Genomic DNA, 11215 nt, shown 5'->3' with positions numbered 1-11215 from the left:
CTTGACGCAAAAAATGTCATTAATCTATTAACTGTATTTTTAGTGAATAATATGTGAAAATAAAAAAATTAACATGGCACTATACATATACTAATATGTTTATCTTATCAGATTCTAGAAATAGAAAAATTCTACACATATGAATTTAACCTTTAATTTTTATTTTTCAGTACTTTTGACCAATAGACGACGGTTAAACTAAAAAGGAAAGTTAAAACCGCCTATTATTTTTCTACCTTGGTCTGTTGCTTTCTCAACTGCACCAGAAGAAGAAAATCGACCGCTTTGGAAACAAAAAAAGAGAGAATGGGAGAAGAAAGAGAAGATCCGCAGAAACTTAAGAGAATAGCGGCGGCAGCCTACGACTACGAGAACGATCCCCGATGGGCAGATTATTGGTCCAATATCTTGATTCCTCCTCACTTGGCTTCTCGCTCTGATGTTGTTGATCACTTCAAGGGCAAGTTCTACCAGCGCTATATCGTACGTTTCTCCCTCTCTTTTCAGCTTTGGGTATTTCAGATTTTCCTTTTTCGTTTTATTTCTTTACAAATTTACAATCTGGGTTTTTTTTTTCTCTTATGTGCTTTTACGCTGCAAATTGCAGTTGATTGAAATTCCCATCTGAAATTTTTTTGTATCTTATTTGTTATTTCAGGGATATGTGAATTTCTATATGAATTTTTGTTAGTTATGGATTTTTTAAGGGCCATTTGCTACTCAAGTAAACAGCAAAGGAAAAAAAATAGACAAAGAAATCTGGAATTGCTTTTCCTTTAACTAAATTTAATTTTGTCTGAGGAATTTTAGTTCCCTGATGGTTGAAAACCATTAAAATCGGTTTCATCAATGATTTGGGAGTTTTATTTATTTATCTTGTCTACTAACCTTTTCACTCTTAATATCATTCACTTCTCTTGGATGGAATTTGTTTTATCTGTTAATGTTGCTTACATGCATGTTCTTGTAATTTTGTACACTTACAGCTGCTTAATGTCTATCACACTTTAATATGTTTCTCTTTCAACATCTTCTAGTAACATGTTCAATCTATATCTGAAGATTTATGTAACATGTTTCTTGAACAGGATCATGATCTTGTGGTAGAGCCCATGCCATCAAACAAACCATCGCAATCGGCAAAGTCTTCTGCTTCATCCTCAACTTCATCGTCAGCAGTAAATGATGAGGTTCGACCTCGCAATGCAGGTAAAAGATCACTGCTAATGCAACTGAGGCTGGAAAAAGAAACTAAATATTGTAGACCATTTTTCTATTTGCTCTTCCTTATTAAGGAGATGTTTCCTTCATTGAACTCAACTAAAATTTTCGTGTAGGTTCGGCCTCTAGAAGTTCAGGGGCATCAGCAGCTGCTGGTTCAAATAGAACTTCTATGCCTTGGGATCGACAAACACTACAGTTTTCTGTCAATGCTTGGGTATAAAGTGATTCTTGATTTCTAATCATGTTTCTTAAATGAGAAAGATGTGTATTTTATGTCCTTTATTCTTGCATTCTGCCTGATAGATACAAGAGTTGAGGGGCTGATTGACTGTTAATGTCTAATTAATAAATTACATTATGAAATATTTTATCAGTTGCAACATCTAGCAACTTAGGTCAATCTTACATTTCCTGCCTATATTTTTGTTAGGTTATTTGCTTATGTTATTTCTTGCAGGTTTTTATTGTTGCTGTGCTAGCCATCTTTCCACTTGTTCCTAGAAGTCTTTCGTACAGGGCTTACCGGCTGTCATTTGTGGGCGCTGCTTGTTCCTCTCTGTACTCTTTGTATGCACTATATGGGGTAAACCTTATTCCACTTATCATCCATTTGACTTAATATACCGGGGTTCTTTTGTTGAATCTGTTCTATGTGTTATGCAGAGACCAAGGGCGTGGAATTTGCAAGCACTTCAAGTGTATTTTCAGTCAATTATTGCAACTAAAGATTTTATATACTTAATCTACTGCCTTACATTTGTCACTTCACATCTTTTCCTTAAATGTGAGGATTTGTTTCCGCCCCTAATATTTTTAACCATTTTGTTACTAAACTCTTTTTACTATGTAGTACGATGATCTGATTTGGATCTTCATTGTAGTTGCTTTGATTCCTGTTTTATGCCGAACACTTGAGCACATCGCGAAGTTCTTGAGGCGTAATTTCAATCATTCCACCTTGTATAGGTAGATCCTTACTGAGATATATAAACCATCAGCTTTACTATAATGAGCGAGTTCAGTTTTAAATTTACTTAATTGGCATGGTTGTCTGTGGCTTTTCTTTTGAATTAGTTATACCATCAGACCATTAATGTTCGCTAAAAGAAAGTCAGTTAATATGAAATGGCTTAAACCTTCCGGTCTCTTTGTGAATGTTAATAATTAACGATAGGTAATATTCATACTTACCCTGTTCTTCTTTCATCTTAATCAATTTCTAGAAACACAGTAGTTCAATTTGATCTACAGCGTTCTTTGATGTCACCTCAAACATGGGTGATGAAATTCTTGTTTGCATATGCATTTAGATGGCGATGCTTGAAGGTCTATTCATCCCTTCCCTGTTAATACTAACTCCCTTTGTTTTATACAGGAAGTATTTGGAAGATCCTTGTGTGTGGGTAGAGTCAAACACGACTACCATTAACATACTCTCTTCGCATGCTGAGATTGGACTCGGCTTCCTTCTAATTGTTTCCTTGTTCTCGTCAGTTGCTAACTAATATAATTCTCCTATTTTGGTTTATTTTCCTCGCCAGTCCGGCCTTTTTAATTTTTCTGAAATTTGGTATCAACTTTTGTAGGTGGCAACGCAATATCATACAAACTTTCATGTACTGGCAGGTCTGTGATGCTTCTTTCTCCCATTATTTTTCTTTCATTAATTAGTTTTTTGTTCAGCAGTCATCTGGAAGTTACTGACAAGCTGATACAGAACTATTTACACAGTTTACATATTTACAAAACAAAAACAAAAGAAAACAAGTGGTAAAAAATCCTTCTCTGTTTTTCCCTTTTGTGGCAGCTATTGAAGCTAATGTACCATGCTCCGGTTAGTGCCGGTTACCACCAAAGTGTTTGGGTGAAGATTGGGAGGACAGTTAATCCTCTTGTCCAGCGTTATGCACCATTTTTGAACCCTCCGGTTTCTGCAATTCAACGATGGTGGTTCAGATAGTAGTAAAATCATATAGATCATAAACATGAATCAATAGTTGAGATAGTAGTAAAAAATGGATGATATATAGATCATAAACATGAATCATTCTACATTTGCTTTTGTTAAAGAAGACTACTGATTCGGGATATAGATGAAGTAACCGTCTTGAGTGTGGATGGATGGATACATTAATTCAACTAATTAGTCTTTTCTCATTCTTCTCAACTCCACCTTATACGGAAATTTTCATTTCTGTTTTTCTTTTGCCGGGGACGCGGGGGGGCATCTCAAATATTGAAATATATTATTTTTGTGATTAATGAGTATTATTTAATATTTTAAATATTTTCATTTTATTAAAATTGAAATAATTTAGTTTTTTTTTAAAAATGAGGTATTTAAATTATCATATTTATTTTTATCAAAAATTATCAAAAATGATATAAAATATTATATTAATAAGATTAAAATTAAAAAATAAACAATCTTTTAAAAATTAATATTTACTTTTATAAAAAAACATAAATAGGATAAACTACCCAATTGGTCACTCAACTATTAGAGTAGTTTCCTTTTTGCCACCCAAAAAGAAATTCTTATAATTTCATCACTCAACATTTAGAGCATTTTCATTTTAATCACTCGAGCATTAAATCTTTAATAGAGGCTAATTATTCACGCCAAATCATGTCCACATCATGTTTACACTTTTATTTTGGTCACAAGAAAAAAATTTAAATCTTGATTCGAGTAAAAAAACTAAGGATTAAAGTGAAAAGATGTAACAACTAAAATAATGCATTAAAAATTCGTCAAATTGTACTTGTTTATCTATTGCAAAAACTCTAAATTTCTTTTCTTTTTCAATCCTGAAATTTTAAATTTCAAAACATCGAAATCAATTAAATAAATTTTAAAAATTTTATAGCTTGATAATATCAACCACTTTTTTTTATTATAATATTAAAATTAATTTAATTAATTTAAGCTCCTAAATTTTAAAATTTTATTTTATTTTTCCAAAATATTAAAGACAAAATTAATTCAAATAACTCTTATAATGAAAAGTAATTTGGGTTTCATAGACAATTTTTAAAGATGATTTGATTTTAATTCAGAAACATAAAATAAAATTATAAATTTTAAAACAAGATTAAATTAATTAATTCCAATATTATAGTAACAAATCGGTTGACACTACCAAGGATATATATTTTTTACAATTTATTTAATAGATTTTGAAGTTTTGAAATGTAAAATTTCAATATTGAAAAAGAAAAGAAATTTAGACCCCTAACCCGCCTCTGTTGTTGGATTAGGGTCACGAGCATTACTAACCAATCAGAACATTTAATTACAACATAAGCAAATATATAAGTTGACTATTAACATCATATTATATAGAGAGCAAAACAAGCTAATTTAATGTTTCCATATTATTATCTTGAACAGCCGAATGATGAGATATGCTATGCAATACTAAACTTGATCTTCCACAGTTTACACTTTTATCACCATTTATCCCCTCTTAAAAGTTAGAAGTTGGATACATAACAAGACTATTCCAATTATTAACGTCAGAGTATTGAACTATACTCTGACTACTAGCTTCGATGATCTTAGTAGAATGACCTACTTCACCTAATATATGTTCGCCACTTCATTTAAAATTAGTGTAGAAATACTCTTACAGTCCTCAATACGAGTTTTATGGGACCCTGAATATAATAAAAAAAACAAACAGGGACTAATTTGAAACAATTCAAAAGGGTTTGGAGAAAAATTTCAAAAACTTAGAAACAGGGGTCACACGGTCGTGTGGCTTTCGAAGTTGGAACACACGACCGTGTCCCAGCTCGTGTCTCTGCCCGTGTAACTCACTGACTTGAGACACATGGTTGTGTCCCAGCTCGTGTCTCTGCCTGTGTAACTCTCTGACCTGGGTCACACGGCTGTGTGCTAGACCGTGTGAAACATGTACTTAAATTAACAAGACGCACGACTGTGTGGTCAGGCCGTGTGTGTCACACGATCATGTAACAGACCGTGTCTCAGGCCATGTGTGCCTAAATGTACCTTAAAACTCAAGTTTACCAAATCATGCTTACTAGAACACTAAACAACTCATTTACCAACCATTTAACATACTCAAAACACATTTAAGCATGCTTAAAACATGTCAAAACATCTATCTTAAGTGCCTAACCAATGTACCCTCATTGGTACCACATTTTATATTTCCAAACACATCAATAAGACATCAACCATCCAAAACATTCATTCATACCAAATGACCATAGTTGAACTAATGTTTAGCTATTTAGGCTACCAAGCTTAAAACTAAAAAACATGCAAAACATTAAGCTTGACTAAAATACCAAAACATAGATTTAACCACAACCATATGAACACATAAATACCATTACTCATGGAACTCAAAATAACATCAACCAAAAGACCTCCTAGGTACATACCATTACAAAATAAAACATCCCTACACTTGAGTCTGGTAACGTTGTTGGATGCTGAGCTGATGATACACTGAAAAGTACCTAACTTGTGCATGGAAAACAAAACTGTACGCTGAGTATAACTCAGTGGTATTTTTATAATTTGAATATTAAGACAAGATATAAATAAATGAAATGCTCAAACTAAAATTCACTATAAGTTTGAATTATGCAATTTTCATGGCAATACTACTTTACACATTTTGCAACATTAATACATGGCATTTTCAATTATACAAATACCCAATTTCCATTTTGGTTTGTAGTATGCATTTCATTTCTCAAGTCTTGTTATATCAATAGCATCTCATATATCATTCAATTTTTAATCATGAAATGACACCATCCTAACCACATTATTGATCCATATTCCAATTGAACATAGTCAATCTACGTTCATGGCTCAACCCAAAATTTCATTCCATTCTAATCCATTTCACATATTAAATTTCCATTTCACATATTTAAATTTCATAATTCATATTTATTTCTCTATTGACACGATTCGGACTTAGACGGATACGCGGATCCAACCAACACACCAGTTTGACACCTAGTGTCTCATTGGATAAATCCAAAGTAATACTACGCCCAGCGCTACATAAATTGACACCCAATGTCTCATCGATTAAACCGAAGTACATTGGCACCTAGTGCCTCATCAACTCAAAACTGAAGTAATCCTTGAACTTTTCCTATCATATGGCATGCCATCTATATCTAACTTCGCCTGAAACAGTTAATAGGGTTTCATTTTACTTTTCAATACAACCAATGTTTCAATTTCATAAATGTATATTACCACATAAAAGCATATATTCAATTTGATAGCAAATACATTTTCTCAATACATATATTCAATTCAACAGTCACAAAAATACCACATTTCTCGATATCTATAATTGGATAATTTTAATCATCATTTAGTTCAATTCAATCCAAATGTACAAGAGTTCTCACCTCAAATACTTACCATACACAATCAACTCAACATGCATTAATTCATAATTTAGTTCGGATTATAGAAACACAAACCGTATATTCCGAGCTACTCGACGTCGACCTTGTCTTTCCCCTTCTTACTCGAGGATTATGGATCGATGTTCGCTATGGAATAAAATAATTAAAATAGATTAATAATACACAACTCAATTCTCATTAAATTTCAAATTTTATGCTACATTTTGTTTAATCTTCAGTTTAGTCCCTAAATCGAGACTAATTTAATCTCCACAATTAACCTTAAATTTTTATACTAATTTCACTCTAAGCTAATTTAGCTCTTTATTTTCAATTCTACCCCTTAATTTCAAATTTTTCAAAATTTAATCCGTACTACTCAAAATCAACAATTATCTTCACTATTTAATCCTTTTCCACTTCTAACTTAAAAATCTATCAATTTAATTTCAAAACTCTAACTAATCAACAATGGTATTGGTAGTATCTTCAATCTTGAACAATACTAAAAATTATAACATGGGTCGGCTAATTCTACGTACCGGGATTCCAAAAACATAAAAATTACAAGAAAAAGACTAAATTGTACTAACCAATTTTAGTTTTGAACTCCAAACCGTGCGTCACCCTTGCTATGTTCTTTCTTCTTTCTTTTAAGGTTTGCATGTAAAAATAAAAAGAAAGAAATGGTTTTTTGTTGCTTATTACCACTATATATTATTATAACTTATATTTTATAATTTAGTTAATAAATATTATGAAAATCAATCCCACCACCGTCCATCACATTTAATTAGTGGTGTACCTTTGTCCCCTTAATTAATATCAATCTATAATTCAACTTTTAACCTTTACGTGATTTAGTTACTGTACCTTAATAGCTCTTAATTTCATAAAAATTACTTATCGAAAATTTAATCCACTACTAAAATAACTTCGTAAATATTTAATAAAAATATATACGCGTTCGGTTTACGAAAACGGAGTTCCAAAACTACACTTTCCGTCACCTCTAACTATCGGGTCATTACATTTAGAACTTTCGGTAAAAGGATAAACAAGTACAATATAACAAAATTTAACCCATTATTTTAGTTTTTACCGATTTTTCACTTTAATATTTATTTATTTTTACCCAAATCAATACTTCGAAAAAATATTTTTTGAGTGATCATAATGAAAGTGACCTAGAAGTTGGGAGGTCAAAATAAATGTTGAAACATGATGTTGCATATATAGTCAACCGCTATTAGAGATTTGATACTTGGGTGGCTAAAATAAAAATACCCTAAAAATTGAGTGATGAAATTGTAAGAATTTTTTTTTTGAATGATCAAAATGAATATTCCCCCAAAAGTTGGGTGATCCTAACTATGTAGTTTACCCTTTTAAACATTTGCTTCGGTTGGATGAGACCATCATGGGTTGAGTTGCAGCCTGTGTTTAACCCAGTCTAGCCCATTGGCTTGTGTTGGGGATCGACCCGATTAAGTAACGAACAAGTAAAAATAGCGGAAGAAATTGAGAAATTGAATACACAAATTTAATGTGAAAAGACCCCTCCAAAGAGGATAATAAACCACGGGTAAAGATAATTTTACTAAAATGGCAAAAGAACGAAGAGTACAAAAGATGGAGATAAAAACTAAACCCCGAAACCTGAAAATAAAGAATCCTTAAAATCTAAACACAAAATTCTCCAAAAGTGTTATGAGTTCTAATCTTTTAATGGGTGTGTTTTCTAAGGTTGTAAAACACTTATTGGTAGGCTAAATTCGTAGGTCAAATAAATTATGCTAATAAATTCTAAATAAATTATACTAATAAATACTAAATCTTCTCAAAAGAAAATATATTTTGTTTAAAGACTTGCAAGCAATCTCTTAGAATTCAGGTCACACAACTCTAATAACTTTAATTTAATATCCACTTATATTAAAATAAAAAATTGTGAATGTATAAATTGAATTCAAAATGAATTGATAAATGATAATAATTTCGGTCGGATCAAAATCTCAAAATTTGGCCTTTAATCATGGGTGTTCACCTCACAGCCTATATTGCGAAGATGATTGAGGGGATATAGGTGTGAGTAAAAGAAAGTTGTGCAAAAAGAAGATGCTACGGTGGAGCAGACTGTGATTATACGAAAGCTATTTGGCTGTAATGGATGTATGGATCACATAACAATATTGTAAAATGAGTTGTAGGACATAATGGTTTGTTGACATTATTTCTTCTCCTCGTACTTGCATAAAATTAGCTGCGAAATAGGGTTATGTTTGAGGAGTGTTGACACTTTTTTTTTTGAGGAAAATGGGGTCGACTTGAGTTTTGAAAATGAAAACGAAAAAACGGGAATCGCCACCAATCCTTTTTTATCTAGGTGTGATCGGATCACCTCATCATTTAATAAAATTTAAATTTACTAAAACGATAATTTTTGGTCTACAAAATCCAGAAAATGAGTTCGGGAGTCGGTTACGCACGAGGAAGGATTAGCAACCTCGATACGCCCAAAATTGGTACCTAGTTGATTAATTAGTGTCTTAATGTCGAAGATTGAAAACTTTGAAGAGTTTTAAAAATACGATCCTTAAAAGAAACTTTGATAACATGAATTGAAATATAAGATCCTCTTGTTCCGAAGGAATATCACATCCAGCACGTTAGGACACGATACTTTAAACCATCGAAACCAAGATCACCTTATAGTTTAACGAAACCATACTTTGAAGTTTTAAGAGAATATTTGGCTATTTAGTCGAACGAGAAATCGAAACCCAGCACGTTAGGGCACGTTTTATCGAATTTCCAAACGCGAAATATTGCCTCATTTAGAAAATCTTTTCTTTTGATGTATGATAAAATATGTATAGCAAAACAGTAATGAATATGATGGCGTAAAAATAACACGAGTAATAGCAACGAAAATAAGATAATAAAAGGGACCAATCAATAACATACAAAGTGGCAAGTACATAGGCAAATAAAAGTTGAATTCTTCTTTCTAAATAATAATGAAAGTGTAAATAAATAAATAAATAACGAATAAATGTAAAAAAACGTATATACATGAATGTACACAAAATTATGAAAATATGAAAAATCTATGTACGTATACATATTGTGAGATTATTAAATATAAAAATATATGTAAGTATGTATATACATGTATAGGTATATGAATTAAAATATGTAAATATATAAGTATATATATGCATGTAGAAACATGAAATATAAAAAATATATATTTAAAATAAATAAAGAATATGTACATATATATATAAATTATAAGATATAGTAAGAAATGTATATGAGTATGTATATATATAAATTATAGAAAAAATATGTACGTGTATGTGTATTTAAAAAACATGTATGTATATATAATGACTTAAATCAAGTAATACAAATAATAAGAAAATATTAGGTAAATAAAATATACATATATATAACTTAAAATAAATATTAAAGGAACTCCCCTTTTCCTTTTTAAAAAAATAAATTAAATGAACTAAAGGATGAAAATAAAATCAAACCAAAATCCGGGGGTCCAAACTGTAAATAAATAAAAAGATCGCCAGGGACCAAAATAGGATGCGTTGGGAAGAAAGAAGGACTGACTGCGCAATATCCCCGTCCCTTATGCGCTTCGTTTTGACATGGGCCAGAATGAAATAAGAAACAAATTATGCAGACAAATTAAAAAGGAAAGAAAGTAAGAAAAATGGACTGGATTAAAAGAACAAAAAATGAAGAGGGACTATCTACACAAATAACCCCAAAGAACCAAACATGCAGATTCCCCCCCAAAAACGACGTCGTTTTACGTCTAGGGTGGGTTCCAACACACTGCCGTTTCAGCTCTCCATTTAAACCCTCATTTTATTTTTTTTTGTTCATTTATTCCCCCTATTAAGAAAAATCTGCAGAAACCTCTCAAAGCCTCCCTATGCCTTCCGACGGTTGGGTTTCACACCGCCGTTTATCCGTCCATCGCACCGCCACTATACCGGCGGCCGACAAAGTGACGAAGGGGCTTTTAGAGCCTAGCCTTCGGGTGATTTGAAAAGCCGGGTCTTTGAACCCCCATGAGCGCCGAGATTGAGGCTCGTAGCTCCCCCCTTTCAGATCCGGGCCAATGACGGAGAACCACACACCGACAGCTCGGTCGCGAGGTGTCTCCGGTGAGCCCCTTTTCTTTACTTTGTTTTCGTTAAAATATATATATAAAATAGAGTAAAACAAAATAAAATAACAGGTCTGGAGAAGAAAAAAACTTAGTTTTCTTTTTATTTCTAAAGTTTGTGAAATTGCCAGAAGAAGACATTACAATGCTTTTGTTCAGCCTATATAGCAAACTTTTACAACCCCTAAACTTCTATTTTTGTCATTTTGTGCTTTGGATCCTTGTACTGTTGCGTGTGACTTCGTTTTGCAGGTGTCAGACGCGTGGACACATGAAGCCGGGGATTGGCGAGTAGCGGCGGTGGGCGTGCGCAGGAGGTGGCAGCAACAACATGCGGCTGGGGTTTCTTTTTGTGTTCGAAAGCTGGTGTAGTTTTGGGCCATTCGG

General features: G+C 32.3%; 1 protein-coding gene across 1 annotated transcript; it reads left to right on the top strand.

Moving 5' to 3' along the window:
- The first annotated feature begins 207 nt into the window (after window positions 1-207).
- On the top strand, window positions 208-3381 carry LOC107954817 (transmembrane protein 33 homolog). The gene is made up of 9 exons (XM_016890503.2): window positions 208-483; window positions 1089-1209; window positions 1338-1438; window positions 1682-1807; window positions 1888-2008; window positions 2106-2190; window positions 2600-2713; window positions 2811-2850; window positions 3032-3381. Exons 1-9 carry the CDS (start codon window positions 307-309, stop codon window positions 3182-3184), a joined length of 1038 nt encoding a protein of 345 aa, XP_016745992.2. The 5' UTR covers window positions 208-306; the 3' UTR covers window positions 3185-3381.
- Window positions 3382-11215: the final 7834 nt, after the last annotated feature.

Source organism: Gossypium hirsutum, chromosome D07 (assembly GCF_007990345.1).
Source record: "Gossypium hirsutum isolate 1008001.06 chromosome D07, Gossypium_hirsutum_v2.1, whole genome shotgun sequence".
Classification (NCBI taxonomy): Eukaryota; Viridiplantae; Streptophyta; class Magnoliopsida; order Malvales; family Malvaceae; genus Gossypium; species Gossypium hirsutum.
This window is presented reverse-complemented; position numbering and strand designations above follow the sequence as displayed.